This window comes from Galeopterus variegatus, unplaced genomic scaffold, assembly GCF_000696425.1.
Source record: "Galeopterus variegatus unplaced genomic scaffold, G_variegatus-3.0.2 Scaffold2945, whole genome shotgun sequence".
Classification (NCBI taxonomy): Eukaryota; Metazoa; Chordata; class Mammalia; order Dermoptera; family Cynocephalidae; genus Galeopterus; species Galeopterus variegatus.
The window spans coordinates 158,850-175,736 of NW_007729056.1; the positions used below are offsets into that span (position 1 = coordinate 158,850).

The 16,887-nt window shown below is 35.2% G+C and overlaps 1 protein-coding gene across 2 annotated transcripts in view; it reads right to left on the reverse strand.

The window, feature by feature from the left end:
- MAP3K7 (mitogen-activated protein kinase kinase kinase 7) overlaps nt 1–16,887 on the reverse strand; it is a 72,639-nt gene that overhangs the window by 40,802 nt on the left and 14,950 nt on the right. For both annotated transcript variants that reach the window (XM_008583505.1, XM_008583504.1), the window contains exons 2-8: nt 13,470–13,580; nt 9,976–10,041; nt 9,411–9,456; nt 8,199–8,337; nt 5,168–5,292; nt 2,510–2,638; nt 715–845 (exon numbers count right to left, since the gene is read on the reverse strand). In XM_008583505.1, coding sequence (XP_008581727.1) covers nt 715–845; nt 2,510–2,638; nt 5,168–5,292; nt 8,199–8,337; nt 9,411–9,456; nt 9,976–10,041; nt 13,470–13,580 — 747 coding nt within the window. The remainder of the gene's footprint in view (nt 1–714; nt 846–2,509; nt 2,639–5,167; nt 5,293–8,198; nt 8,338–9,410; nt 9,457–9,975; nt 10,042–13,469; nt 13,581–16,887) is intronic.

Consider the following 16,887-nt stretch of genomic DNA (forward strand, 5'->3'; position numbering starts at 1 on the left):
TAAGGAGATTGTAAGATTCTCCTACTGAACAAATTGTTCTAAAATTCAGACACTTTTATAAGTATGTAAACTTTTAAAGCCAAGGTAGTACTTGACAGTTTTTGTTAGTGTACCAAAAACTAGAGGCCTGAAATATTTCAAATAGTTCTAAAAGCATTTGATTTAACTAGGGAAATTTGATAATCACTTAGAAAGGGTTCTTCTAAATTAAAATATTCTATAAATCCTAGAAGAAAGTTTAATTTTTTACTGGCTATGAAAACCTGAAAATATGCAACAAACACCCAAATAGTAAAAATCACTCAAATAAATGTCTGAGAATGCAGCTTCCCTACCCCTCAGCATAAATGACTGAACGCTTGATAAAGATCTGTATCAGGAAATTTAAAACTTAGTTTAGCATGTATTAGAGTCATAATATACCTAAGTCCTGTGAAGGGTTTAGAGATCATAATTCAGCTTCTCTCACATTACAGATGAGCCAACAGGATCAGAAACAAATATACCGATCCACTAACATAAGCAGGAGGGAAAAGCAAGTCCAGAAACCTTAGAAACCTAGTCTAGCCATCTTTACATTGTAAAGAACGACATCTATTTTTTCTAAAATAACATTTCCTCTTCTGTTTATATGAGTAATGAATGCCCATTTTAACTTGGAATATTAATATTAAATCCCCCTAAACCCAAAGCCCCTCAAAAGAAGGATTATACCCGCATCAAGTGAGTCATTATTTTCACAATTTCCTCCATTGAAGGGCGCTGAGAAGGATCTTTAGACCAACAACGAGTCATCAGGCTCTCAATGGGCTTAGGTAAATTTTTGATCAATGGTGGTCGAGTACCTAAAATTAAAAATTAAAGGAGGGGGGAAAGAATGTATTTACCCAAATAATGGTGAAAGCTTTTTACATGTATTTCTAAAGCAGGATTTATTTTATAGATCTTGTAATTTAAGATCTATATTTTAGAATAAGAAAAGTACTCTTTTGTCCTTTAGGTTAAAATTTATTCTATCTATGTATATTTTCATAAAGGGGAAAGCACACCTTTAAAAAAGTTAAATTAAAACTTTTATAATGCATTATGGTAATAGTAAGACTGAGAATAAACAATATTTGACTTGTTATAAACATTCTTTTAACAAATAATAATGATCTATTTATGTTTTATTAAGAAGACTAAAATCACTAGTGGCTTGAGGAAACCTTACTGTATTAGGCTCACTGACTTCCAAATGACCCTTTTGTAGGAGGTACACCTTTTGGCTGCTGTGAATCAATCATTTCATAAGCTGAAAACTGCCAATGTTTTGTAATTACCAAGCCAGTAATATTAGTAATGTCCCTACTTAAAGAAGGCCTATAAGAACATCTTTGTAATTTTATTAATTAATAAGTTAGTTCTTTTACTCCTTACATCACTGACATTTAATTGTTTACTGACAATAGAGAGAAAGCAAGCTGTCTTGGTCAATGCTCTAGCATTCTCTACAATGACATTAAAAATAGTAACATTAAAGGTAGTACAGGAAACTAGTAAAAACAGCTTGGATTACTCAGATGATGGTACTGTTTGACAAGTCTATACATGATCTAAATAGTTATGCAGACATCTATTTTTATCACTTGTGGAATAGTGTATAAAAACATAACAGAAAGTGATGCTAAAGTTAGGAAGGTTAAGTGATTTCCCTTCATGAAGAGTTTATTTTCCCAAAGCAAATGTGAAGTAACTTTATTAATGAAGAGGATGAATTCTAACATCATATGTGGTTAGAAACACCATTATTACAAGTACGTTAAAAAAAAAGGAGTGATACATTGAGTTCACAAGTCAATGACTTAAAAACATGGCACTTGAGTCAGAAAACTCTGGATTTGAATCCCAGCTCTACCACTTACTAATGTTGTGATCTTGGGCTTGAGACCTAGAGTTATTTAATCACTCTAGGTCTCAGTTTCCTAATCTGTGAAATGAGGCAACAGTACTCACAAGGATGGATGAGAATATAAAAAGAAAGGGTATGTGAAGCACTTTGTGTTTTGCCTTTATGAGCGTAAATAACAACTTTCATTATTATTCTTTGCTTTCTCTCCTCCGTGAGACCCTTGCTTCCTCAGAAGGCCTATAGCTCCCCAATCTTAACCATGTGAGACATTTTGTTTATATATTTATGTATTTAATTTTTCCACAGGTATTTCTGATGCTTCTTATCCCCAAGAGAGAGCAAACCTAGATAGTTGGCTCTGGCTGTATACTGATCACCTTTCACTAATCAATGGAGCCAGCAAATATTCTCAGCCTTGTGTGGAGGCCAGGACCACTCTCTGCCCTGCCCTGCCCAACTTTGGGGTGTGGGAGGGGTGGAGACTGATAACAGGAAAATAGTCTTAAGAAGTGTACATTTTAATGTTAGGTATAAATGGTCTTTGGGATAAGGGACAAGAATAGTCTTCCAAGTTGGAAATATAAAAAGGACATTAAAGAAAAATTTCTTTTTACAAACCATTATGAACAGCCCACATGATTCGGAAAGCTGGGCCACCAATCTCATCAAAAGGTTTCCGACGTGTTATCACTTCCCAAAGAATAATGCCCCAGCTGAAGACGTCACACTTTTCACTGTAATTGCTACCTGGAAAAAAGGCAGTATAATCTCAAGACTTTTTTTCTACATGACTTCAGAAACAACTGCTTTTATAAATTTTAAGAATGGGTATCTTGAACAAACACAAGAGTCAAAGCAAATGTAGAGAAGAGAAATTACTCTTTCTGAAGTACCTTAAGTCTTTTCTTTTCTTTTTTTTTTTCCCCTTTTTGTCTTTTTTCGTGTCCTGCAACGGATCGCAACCCTCAGTGTCGTGCCCGTACCGGACCAGGACCGGCAACGGGATCACAACCCTCGGTGCTGCGCCCGCACCTCGCTCAGCCAGTGAGCAGCTGGTCTGTATGTTGGATCCGAACCCTCGGCGGGAGCGCCGCCGCACTCCCAAGCGGCGCACTGTAGCAGTGCGCCACCGGGCCGGCCCTACCTTAAGTCTTTTCAACAAATACGTTTTTTTAATGAATTAATTATCAACAATACACTAAAAAATCCACTTTAGAAAGTCAGTTATTTTCTACCTTTTCATCAAGAGATCCAGGCCTTGTCTTTTATGTATGTAGACTGATACTTTCTCTGGGGCAGATTATGAAACATTTGTACATTCCTTTCTACAGTTTTTTAATCTTACATTTTCTTCCCCCAATCTCTGATGAATAGCACTACTCTGCTGTCAAAGTAGAAATTTCTAATTTAGTGTTATATATTTTTTCTCAATATATGGTGAGATAAAATTCTTAATCTGCAAGCCTATAAATAAGTTGTAAGTAATGAAAAGTATGGATAACAAATTTATAGTAAACAGATTATGCAGCAAAATTTATAGGACTACTAAAGTTGGTGGGTGAATTAGCATAACACATAGCCCCCCCAAAATTCTAAATCTAACCAAAAAAACCAACCCACTATAAAAATGAACAATTATTATACTGATACTTTATATACTAAGTAGTACACCGTAATGAAGCATTACAATGTTACAATCTAATTTGGGCTATAGGTGCTGCCAGGTAACATCCTTCAGAAATGAAGAAATCTATAGACAGCCTAATAGTCTGAGCTTTGTTGCTCTAGACAGTTAATGGTAACTATTACTTTTTTGTATAAACAAACCTTTTTGCTCTTCATACTATAGTAATAACCACGCCATTTTAACTCTCAGTAAATAACTTTAAAACAATACCAAGTATATGTGCTCTGTATATGAAACAGGAGGCATTGTTTAATTTTGTATAATTTCACATTTGCTTGCCCATTAACTTTTTAATTAAATTTTAGGGCAAAATTCAAGTGACTAGTTGCATAGCAATTCAAGTAACTAGTTGCATAGCAATATGTCTTTTTCTGGGTGGCTAAAAACAAACAAAAAAACTAAAAACTTTAAACTCACTGAAAATAGAAGAAATAAGCCATAACCAGAGTCTGATTATTGAATGCAGCTGAATTTTACGGCCATTCATACTTCCTAACATACAAATCACATCCCTTCAGTTCAACTTTTCTCATTTAAAAGATAATTAGATGTTTTTATACAGAAACCTAGTATATAGTTTATGGACTACTCTGTTAGAACTTTAGTGAGATATGGAGGTGTAAAAGAAAGTAAACATAAGCTTGCCCATTATCTGTAGTTCTTAGTATCATTTTTCTGCCCAATTACTTGTATTCTTTTCATGGCATACTCATTTTAAACTTTAGGACTGTCGATTTTTAACTGCTAGGAAACAATACAAAAGCACAGTTGTTTGTCATTATTCCTGGTATTTATGTTCTGTAAAGTCTCTGTGAATACTAAATTGGAAAACACGGAATCATTGCTCCTAGGAGAAATAGAGGGTTAGGATTTCTGTGTGCATTTGGTCACAACATTTTTGTCAACTGATCAATACATAACCTTGTTTCATGTGTGTTTCTATTTAAAGACATCTTATTTCATATACATTGTTGATTAACATTAAACTCATGGCTAGTAGCACTAGCCTTAATGAAAATTATCTAACACGTATTTTCTCAGTAAGACAAATAACAGCATTCTTGTACTCAGGCAGCACTATGTTTGGGGGGCATTTTAAACAGCAAAATCAAACAAAAATCAACAAAATGGGAAAAAACATGGTTCTAAATAGACTAGAAAAAGGACACCTGTTTACAGTATGAGACTTGAAACAAGAAGATAGAGGATGGCCTCATTTGACCTCAGCAGAGAATCCATGGTAGGTGACTCAAAATTTGCATTGCTCTGTGCATGTGCAGTGTCTGTGAATAACTGTGAAAGCACTATGAGTACTGATTTTGGGTTACAAATAAAGTTTAGCAAGTAGACAATTTTGCAATTATGGAATCTGGGAATAATGAGGACTGACTGTACATTTGCTTGAACCTGCATAGAAGATGCCAGACAATTTAAACCTTGCTATGATTTAGGATCTAAGCCTATATTTATTTAACACTTCCTCAGAGTTCAGTATATACCTCATAATTATGTACTATGCAGAAATAAAATCATAGAAATGGGGAAAATCTATAAGCACATATTGGATTGACATGCTTTTGCCACTTTACCTTCAAAAACTTCAGGTGCCATCCAAGCAGCACTCCCCTTGTTATTGGTCATGTGTGTCTGAATGTCACAGGCTGTACCAAAATCACAGATTTTTAGAACTGTCCCCCCTGCAACCAGGAGTAAGCTGTTAAAAGAAAAAAAAAATTTAAAGTAACAAGGCCAAAATTTGATTCTACAATAAGAGAAGGTACATTTATGGAAATGGAAAGGGTTAAGCAAAATGAGTAGTTCCTTATTCAACTCCTATGAAATATAACAGCCTAATTGTTAAGAATATCAGCAAAAATTAACTGACTATAAACTAGCTCTCTTAGGAGACTGCTAGACTCACATTTTGATGTCTCCTTCTTTAGCTCCATAATCTTTACTGAACATACTTCTCTCTGGCCAAAATATCAGTGGGTCAAAATTATAGTATCATAAAATAGAAGTTTAGCTATAAAAAATAAATTATAATAACATAAAATTAAAAATAAAGTAAAACAAACCAATACAGAAGGAAAGAATGGTCCTTATTATAATGTCTTTATTTTAAAGATACTTCTAAAAATGTTCAATTCCAAAACCATTTTTGTGTTTAGAATATGTATGTGTAGGAGGAGTACAAAATCTATCATGGTTAAAATGACAATGAAAGATATTCAGAAAATTTTCTGAACTTAATATTCTGACTTTCCTAGGTGCTATATTACCCAACTACAATCACCAAGTAGCTTACTCTTACTTAGAAGGTTTTGGTTTTGATAACAAACAGAAGTAGAGACGGATAATTTACATAATCACATGTACTAATATTCAACAGTAGTACATGGGGATTCATTTTAATTAAATATTTTATAAACTTTTGGTATATAATTTTGTCCTTAAACATTAACTGGAGAGATTTATTTTAGAAAATTAGTTATCTTTTTAGTCCAGTGTGAGTAAGATAAGCCAGGTAAACTACTACACACAACTCCATGCTACCAAAAATACTTCCACAGTAATTCAAGTGAAAAGAATGCTAGATCCATTTTATCTCTGTAAGTACATCAACAAAAAATTTTTGCCCCACCTCACTGTTCTTGTTCAAACTCTTATTACTCTCTACCCAAGACAATTTTTAGAACTCTGCAACTGGTTTCCTTGTTTCATCCTGATATATTCAAGATATCAAAAATTTCTTTCTAATGATTTTTATATTAGTACTCTTTTACTTGTAAGACTTCAATAGTTCACTAGCCCTGAACATGACATTCAGGGCTCACTGAAATCTGAACCTAAATGATCTTTGTAGGGCTTATTTTCACATAGTTAAGACTAAAAGCATTTTAATTTCTGATATACATGTGAATGAACTTGCAAAAGATAAAACAGAGGCACAAGCACAACTTGATACTATATAACACCTCACCAAACCATCAGGTGCCTCCCGTATGTGCCATTCTGAGGAACTCTTCCTGACCTCAGAATATAGGTTTTTCACTGACAATAAGACACAGCGGGTGAGTATGTATATTCAATTGCATATGAAATCATATCCATTCCAAAAAAAATTTTTTTTCCCCAGTGCCTTCTGAAAAATCAATTCTAATTCTAATACTATACTAGGTGCCCCAAAGACAATCTCCAGTTCTATAGGATTAATTCTACCGTGGAGATGGCCAAGAGGAATGAATGACACAGACCAGATCTCTTGTAAATATGTTTTGGTATTTACTAACAAAAGGAGAATCCCTACCATCAAATTATTTTACTAGGATACGTCTGATCTAACTAAGTTAATTAAATAAACTTAAAATTTATAGGGTATGGCTGGATGGAGATGGGAAATATTTGCTTAAGTTGTATAATTAATGCAATATAAAAGATGTTAGAAAATGGCAATAACTTCCTTTTGTAAGATATTTCTCCATATATTGTTCAATAACTAGTCACTTATTCCAAAGACAAAACACTAATGCAGAAGAAAACAGACACACTTGGTTGGGTATTGCATTCAATGGTTTCAGGTTCCTCCAGGAAAAGAATTCTTTGTCTGTGCCTGATACTTGCTTCCTTTGAATCATTAGTCAATTTATTGCTGGATAAGAGCTATGATTCTCATGAGTTTGCTTAAATTATTCAACTCTGTGTTAATACAGAGGGGAAAGGAGAACTGAATAACCATAACCAAGGAAAAAGGCTAAGTGATTTCTTCCTCATTAGCCAAGGCAGATAGCTAGGATAACAGCCTTGGGAGTCAAGTTAAGAAAATAAAAATGTCATGAATCTAGAGCTTACATATTATTTTACCAGGGACCCAGGGAAGTAGAAATCAGTTTAAGCCTGGGAATAGAAATAATGTACACTAGAAAGAACAGAAATTCCAAGAGTGGTAATCTATGTAGAATATACCAGATTAGACATAAGAATGTCATGTTACATCCAGAAGTGATGCTTTAATGCTTTAAACCAGTATCAAAAGAAGAGAATAATTTAAGACTATACTTGTGACTGATTTCCTAGAGGGAACCTCTTACCTGAAGACTGATGTGGTAAGGGGGGGTAGGGGAGGGGAGAGAATATGTAGGGACTTTTTCACTCTGTCACAAGTGGATAAAGAAGAAAAAATTAGAAAGAAATGTTTTCTTTAATTGAACACATATATAAACAAAAAATCCCTGAAAGCTGTCTCTTAAAGTAGTTATCTAAGAAAAATTTTAAGTCCTTTCAAAGTCCCAGGACTTTCATTACAGAGAAATCCAGAATATTTTCAGTTTTTACCCAGATGCCAGAAACGCCCTTCTGCTTTCCACTGAAAGAGCAAGCTATAATCACTTTGCAAATTTTAAGGAATAAAAAATGTAAAAATCTCACTAAAACAACATTCTAAAATGCAAGCTTAGATAAATGACCAAATGGTGAAGGTGAGTTAAAGATAAACATTCCTGAGTAAGACAAAAGGGAAGGGAACAAAGAAACTCATGTGCAATACTTGGCTTGAATTAGGGAGTGAATAAGGGGTGGCGAGGAGGGGAGAGAAAGGAGTGTCACATTACTAGAACTTACTTTGGTGGTTTCAGGTCCCTGTGAATTAGAGCTTTGGGTTGCATGCTATGAAGATAAGCCACTCCTTGGGAACACTGTAAACACCAACTCATTGCATGGGCAGCAGTGTAGTATGGCAATGGTTCAGCACCATGCAGCACTGCAAAAGAAAGGCACAAACTAAAAAGAACTTTATTGCATATAACAAAAGACACAATGTGAATGCAAGCTCTATCAGAACACGTGACTGGGTATTTTTCCATATATACTCCCATCAGTCTTGCTTTTAATTCCTTTCTAAGTAAGAAAGATAGCTTTGAGTAGATAGCTGTCACATAAGTATCTAACATTTAATAGTACCTCTATTAAATGCTATTCATACATTCAAGTGAAATTAATATATGTTAGCATACTTTTTCAAATTGATCAAGTCTTTCACACAGTAATATAAATTATAAGCAGTCTTATGACATACTACCATATGAGAGATGCAGAGAAATAGTACAGAAAGAAACAAAATAATGAGTACCAAGATGTTTACAACTGTCCTTCTATAACAGCTAAAAACTAGAAGTAGTTCAACCAAATAAAACAATGGATTAGATATCCATTAACAATGATAAACACATGGGCAAGAAAAATAAGTAAAAAGTTTACATAAAATAATGGCAATTAAAAAGTAAAACCCAACTGTTTATTTTATATAACTGGTACTACAAGAGACAATACATATATGTATATATGGTTGGTATTTTTAGGGTGAAAACTCTGTTCTACAAAGGTAACTAAATGATACACAGTTTTCTTTCATTGTTATAATTAAAATGTTCTGTGAAGTGCATTTTCACAATTTATTTTTTGAAAAGACAGCAAAATAAAGCAGAGTGAAATGGAAGTATGGTTAAAGAGTTCTAAATGAGGAGGCTCAAAGGAAAGAGAGGGCAAAAAGAAAAAAAATTAAAGTCTGAAGATATTAAAAATCTATTTAACAAGCAAATTTTACTTTGCTTAAATGCTGTTAACAAAATGAAAAGTACCACCAATAAAAATTTATAGACCTCTAAATTTCAAAGTTATGTTGTAGCAAATTTCTTATCTTTTCATTTTTAAAAAAACCCTGCTTTTGGGACTCTGATGGTAAATTGTAAAGAACATTAAATAACTTACAGTTTATATTAAAAGTTTTCAAATTATTTTAATCTACTAGATAAAGACAGGTCTAATGACACTCACCATTATATAAAGAGCCCCCTTCAGCATATTCCATCACAAGACACACCTAAAGGAAACATATGCCAGAAGAATTAACCACGGAGCTATAGCATGTTAGGGCCCTTGAGAGATAACTTAATTCAACACCTCGATTTTGTAAGTGCATTAAAAGTCATTCTTTTGGTCTCTACAATGTGAATGACACTGGAGGGAAAAAAAAAAAAAAAGGTATCTACGGCCTAGGACCTTGTCTTCTAGGCGCTCATCAAGAGCAGAGATGTATATAAAAAACATACTCACAAGATCGTGTGGGAACTTTCTCCAGTGCTACTAAGTAGGTACCGTCACAGGATATCAAAAACCTCATAAAAAGAAGGGGTTATTGGATAAGACCACCTAAAACAACTCCTCCAATATACTTTTTTGCTAAAAGACTAGAGACAAATTAAGAGCATAAAGTACAACTGTTTTTATAGAAATACATCTAAGATAATAGATCAAAACAGCTTCATAAACTATACACCTGCGCACATCTGCTATGTCATTTCTCATAAGACAGGTGACGATGAAAAAGTGACAAACTTACTGGATTCAAGCAGGCTCCATATAGCTTTACAATATTAGGATGGTTCACACGGGATAACTGCCGAAGCTGTAACAAATTAAGGTTTCTTTTAAAAAGTGATAACTTTTAAGGTACTGATTTCATAGCATTATCAAAATCTTATGGTGGTAGAAAAGATTTGTTTAAATCATTCAATAATCACTATTTACTATACATAGGCAGGCACTGTGGTCATAGGCACTGGAAATACCAAGTCTCTGACCAGAGTGGCACAGAATCCCTGTCCTCCAGTTCACACAGTTTAGTTAGGGAGATAGACATGTAAACAAAGCAATGTGCAAAATGCTATAACGAGAGTTATGAACAAGGCATGATGAGTACACAGATTAAGAAGAAATTAACTCCACCAAGTAATGTTAGGACATCATCCCAGAGATGGCATTAAACTGAGTTATCCACGCCAGAAGAAGCCATGTTGCTGTTGTCATCATCACACCTTAGCTATGGGTGAATAGTCTAGTTACTATGAGTGGGATCCTGATGGGCACTTTATAGATATAGTATAATTATCACAACACTGCAAGGTAAGTATTATGCTTTCCATTTTAAGGAAGGAGATCTTAAAGTTAAAGCTCAGAGAGGGTTAAATGAGCTGCTAATCATCCTACAGTTAGAAAGTGGTACAGCTAGGTTTTGAACTTTGATCTATCTGACTTAAAATGTGCACTCTTCCTGTATACTTGCCTCCATTCCATTTCCCATCTCTTGAATTAATTCCTTCCTCTCCATTCCCACTGCTATTGCCTTAGTAATTCCAACCTGAACCACTGCAGTAATTACTATAGCCTTCTCATAGCTGGTCTCCCTACTTTCCAGTCTTTTTTTTTTTTTCCTTTTTGTCTTTTTTCTTGACCGGCAACGGGATCGCAACCCTCGGTGTTGCTCCCGCACCTCACTCAGCCAGTGAGCAGCTGGTCTGTATGTGGGATCCGAACCCTCGGCGGGAGCGCCACCACACTCCCAAGCGGTGCACTGTAGCAGTGCGCCACCGGGCCGGCCCTACTTTCCAGTCTTAAGCTTCCCTAACCCAATAATTCAAACTGAGGTCAGTGAGGAGTTTGGCTGTACTCATTTCCCTTGTTCTATATCTTAAACTTCTGTTAACGTGTCCCTCCTGCCCCGCCAAACTGCTTCTTGCACTCTTTCTTCTCTCTTTTCTGTCCTTTCCCCTCTCTTCCCCCTCTCCTCAATTACTGACATTATACTGCTGGCTCATATTAAGTCCACTAAAATCTCTAAACATTTTTACTGTATGCTACTAGAAAGCTTTATCTCTCTACAGGCAACATTTGTGAATTTCTGGTCCTAACAGAAGAATTAATATCACTATTTATTGTATTCATTTATTATATATTATAAATATATACTTACATTTCATCTTGCTAAGATTCAGCCCTGAGCTTCAGGTAACAGATTATTTGAGCATTTATTCCTGCTCCCTAAATCCCCCTAAATCAGTAAAAGTTTTTTTCTTTTAAGGAATAAACTCAGAAGAGAATATGAAATAAGAAAATAGCACTCGTTTTTGGAAGTTGTAAAGAAACTGACAGCAATAACTGACACAGCAGACCTTAAAGAGATGAATCGTAAACTGGCAATGAGAAAAACGGAGAAGAAACCAGAAAAAAACCTCCAAAAGATTGGGGAGTCATGGTAGTACCTGACACCTATAAAAATGAGTAAATAGAAGGAAGGGAGGGGGGATTAGCTGAAAGTTACTCCAAAAGTTCCTTCGCTGACTTCAAATAGCTTAACAAGTGCCTCTTATCATCTCATCAGAAGACTAGAGGTGGATTCTTTAGAGAAGGTATAATAAACAGCATCTGGATTGGGGGACATCAAACACAAATGAAAGGACGAGCTCAAAGCAGTTGTCTACGGGGAGGAGAAAAATAGATGGGAGGGGATATAAAGGATTACAGTTTTTTAAACTAAGAATTCTTGGAGAATCATTTGACTATATTACATGCACATATAATCTTGATTAAAATTTTTTTTCTCCAATCTATTATGATTTTTCTGACTCTTGATTCCTAGCATTTAATACATATATTTCACCCAGCTTTGTGAAACTGCCAATACAACAGTATATGATCAATGACTTTATTTAAGTCATAAAGAAAATCACGAATAAGGTAAGGCTGGGGCCAGACTCCTGGAGTATGCTACTATAGATTGTTTATCTTCATGATGACATCAAACCATTCATCAGCATTTCTCAACTCATTCAACCAATTACAAATCACTTCATCATATCACAATTAAGTTCTCATTTCTCTATGTTATATATTTAAAAAGATAATATATATATATATATATATATATATATATATTTTTTTTTTGTCTTTTGTCTTTTTCCGTGTCCGGCAACGGATCGCAACCCTCAGTGTTGCCCCCGTACCGGACTGGGGACCGGCAACGGGATTGCAACCCTCGGTGTTGCTCCCGCGCCTCGCTCAGCCAGTGAGCGGGAACCGGTCTGTATGTGGGATCCGAACCCTCGGGCGGGAGTGCCGCCGCGCTTCCCAAGCGGCGCACTTATCCAGTGCGCCACCGGGCCGGCCCCAAAAAAGATAAAATATATTTTGAAATTAGGATTAAATGAAAACAGAGATATAAATTTGAAAGTTTTATACGTGGAGGCCATTTATCCATTTTTTTTTTTTTGTCTTTTTCGTGACTGGTAAGGGGATCGCAACCCTTGGTGTGGTGTTGCCCACACCGCGCTCAGCCAGTGAGTGCACCGGCCATTCCTATATAGGATCCAAACCCGCGGCGGGAGCGTCGCTTTGCTCCCAGCGCCGCACTCTCCCGAGTGCGCCACGGGCTCGGCCCCCATTTATCCATTTTTAACCATGAGGCTAAAAAGTGATGAAAACGTTGATTTAGTTAAATACTGTGATCTAATACAAAATAACACAAAGTTAATAAAATAAGGAATAAATCTGATACTACAATAACCTCATGATTACTGAATTTTCCTTCATCATCCAATCTTTAAGAGAACAGTTATAGATTTTCAAGCTAAGTGAGAAAAACCAAATTTGAAATGATTTTTCCTTAAAATAATCTCATTTGAATTTCTAAAAACACTGTTAAAAATGAAAGCATAAAATTTCCCTTCTTAATTTTAGATAATGGGAGAGATATCATTTCTTTTCTATTTTAAAATAAAATACTATACCTTGAAATAGATCTAAATTCCAGGAATGAAATCATGTTTTAATTCAGGGATAAATTCTTTTTGAAGTTAAGTCTTTTTCTTCTGATTTTTAATCAGAATTAAGACCGTGAATGAAAAAATGTTTCTTTGGCACTACCTTTGATTCAACCAAATTGTTGATTATGCATGCATACAGAGAAATGACAACTGACAAAGAATCTATTCCATAATTCTAAATTCACAGAGTATCTTACATAAAGAACTACACAAGAGAAACAACATCTCAACTTACCTCTACAATAAAGGCTTTCCTCTCAGATTCACTTTCTATTTGTTTAATAGCAACATCTTTCGCTCTCCATTTAGCTTTGCAAACTACTCCAAAGGCTCCTCTTCCAACAACCTGAATTAAAAACAAAAAACAAAAAACCCACAAAAATCAGAAGCAAATAGATCCAGTCCAATATACAACACTGAAGCCAATCTTTAATACTTACTAAAGAACTTTTAAGAACTTATGAATATCTGGATTTGCCACTGAAAAAGTGTGAATTTTCAGTAAAGTGAGGAGATAACGAAATGAACATATCTTTATTTTTGAAAGTTCATCGTGTAGACAACCCCTTGCTCTGAAGTAAAACCAAAACAATAAACAAAAAAGACACATGGAGGCATAAAAAAGTAAAGCAATTTGTTAAATGTAGAAGAAAAATTAAAACAGGCAAAATGAATGAGAAGACAGAAGATGGTTTGGAAAAATAAAAAGAGCAAATAATAAATATAATAAATGTTTTAAGCTACCATATTTAAGAAATTAAAGATAGCTTTTGAATAATTCAGTAAGGGTAGAAGATGGAAGGGAAGGATAAAAATATAGATGATGAAAGACTGGCCATGGTGGAGGACAGACAAAACATAGTATTATCTATACATGGAATATGATTTGGCAGGAAAAAAGAAAACTATGATACATGTTACAACATAGATAAGCTTCAAATGCATCATGCCAGGAGAAAGAACCCAGACACTTGAGTCTACATATTGCATGATTCCATTGATATGACATGTCCAGAAAGGACGAATCTATAGAGATTCAAAGCAGACCAGTGGTCACCTGGGGCTGAGGGTGAACATTGGAATTAAATGGGTAGCAGGTATCCTGCCAAGGTGATGAAAATGTTTGAAAACTTATTTATGGTCATGGTGGACAATTTGGTAAATTTGCGAAAACACCTCGGAACTGAACACTTCAAATGGGTGAATTTTATATGTAAAATATATCAGATTAAAGTTGTTTTTTAAAAGTTATAAAAATAAAGATCAGCCATGTATCATTTTATTGTTGAGGCTAACTGATGGGTACCACATGCATTCACTGCTCTCTCATCCTGTTCTCCCTACTTTTATAAATGTTTGACATTTTCCATAATATAAAAATAACAATAGAACACAAAAACAAAAAATAGCTTTTGATATCAGTTAGAACAAAATCATTAGATTTAATTACTGTAAAGAACTTAGTTAAGTACCATCTACTCCAATCTCTCAACTTCCAAAGTATCTAAGCACTCTGTGTCAAGGCCTTTTCCTTAAGCAAAAAGTCTACCTCCCCGTACTACATTTGTATGTATTTCCTATGTAGTAGGCACTGAGCTAAGTGTTTTACATATTACCTCATCTACACAGTCCTAGGAGGCAGGCAGAATGCTATCTTCATTTTACAGATGAAGCACCTAGCTTTAAAGAAGTAAACCGACTTGCTCAAGACTATACAGCTAGCAAGTGATGAGTGCAGTTTGATGCCAGGCAGTCTAACACCAGAATGTTAGTAATACTAATTTGTAACATATATGAAGCCCTCTATATATCAGAAAGTAGCAGTTATGTCTTCCCTTGGAGGAACTTTCACTTTAAACAAACTTAACATAAACAAATCCCTGACATAAAACTCTTCTAAAAGAAAGCTGACTATAGCTAGGGTGACCAAATGATTTATTTACATTGGGATACTTCGTAGATTAAAAAGGGGGCACTAATAAAAACTATACCAGGGTAACAGTTGGAAACTGGGATGTACGACCACTCTAGCTATTGCTAAATTCCACTTCATAAATCACATAAAGTAGTATGAACATGCCTCAATATATAAAGCCACCCAAGTGTTTAACATTTATTGAATATTTACCATGTGCTAAGTAATATTCTATGTGCTTTTCATGCATTAACACATTTAATCCTTCTCTATTTTTAAAATTTTATCATTACACAACGTGAACATTTTTTTGTGGCCCTTCACCAATTTCTCCTTGACCCCCGCCTCCTGTTCCTCCTTCCCCACCTCCATTTTAAAGGTGAGTAAATGGAATCATATGGTTGCAACTTGCCTAAGATCACTGGGCCAGAAAGTATTCAGAGAGCTAGGATTTGAAGCTTCAAATAAGCAATGACCAACACACTCTATAGTCAGCTTCTGTCTGTTATCAGCTTAAAGGAAACTGGGCTTCTGTTGGGCAAAATGCCCCTGTCTATTACCTATTAATGCTGGGCAAGTTTGAGTTTGTTTTCTTTCTTTTTTTTTTTTTTTCCTTTTTGTCTTTTTTCGTGTCCGGCAATGGATCGCAACCCTCAATGTCGTGCCTGGACCGGGACCAGCAACGGAATCGCAACCCTCGGTGCTGCGCCCGCACCTCGCTCAGCCAGTGAGCGGGAACCGGTCTGTATGTGGGATCCGAACCCTCGGCGGGAGCGCCGCTGCGCTCCCAAGCGGCGCACTGTAGCAGTGCGCCACCGGGCCGGCCCTGAGTTTGTTTTCTCAACAGTAAAATGGAGATGCTTATGTTTTCCTTAGTGAATATCTATAGGATTCTTAAGTTAAAACCAGGCATTCCCTAAAATAACACAAAAGAACAGAAAGTGTTTGGAGTTGGGTATGAATCAGTATAAGGAGCTCATTTCTCTCACAATAAACTAAGATGAACAGCAAACAGATTCTAAAAAAATTTGAACTTTATGGCAACATTAGGCTAAGAAGACACGCATAAAGACTAGCCTACCTACTGATATTACTACTAATTGTAAAATAATGATTATGAAGTAATTTAATATATTCTTCAACCATGTATTTATAAATATATCAAAGCAATTGGTACTCAGCAGGATTCCCCTTGTTTCATTTTTCTATTCTGAGAAATGTCCATGCAGAGATTCCAAACATTATCTGTATTTGTGGATCATGTACTTGTCACAAAAATTCATATGACTATTTGTGATCCACAAGTGCCACCTAGTGATGAGATGATGGCTGATTCTGAGCTTTCAACTTAAAACCAGGGAACAAAGTGTGGGCAAATGAGGACATAAACTTTCACCCTTGTACTTGAGAAAGCCATTTCCCAGAAATCCTGAAATATAAAACAGGCACACTCATGTAAGATGAGGCCTCAACAAGCCTCCACTCTCATTACGGACATAAGATATTTAACATGCATGGTCAAACAACAGAATCTAGAATGATATAAAGAACAGCCAAGATGTCCATGGTTGTACACATAAACTGAAATATATGATAGAAATAATAATTGCTTGAAACTAGACCCATACCTTTCACCATACACTAAAGTCAACTCAAAATGGATTAAAGAATTAAATATACACCCTGAAACAATAAAACTTCTTAAAGAAAACATAGGAGAGACACTTCAGGAAATAGG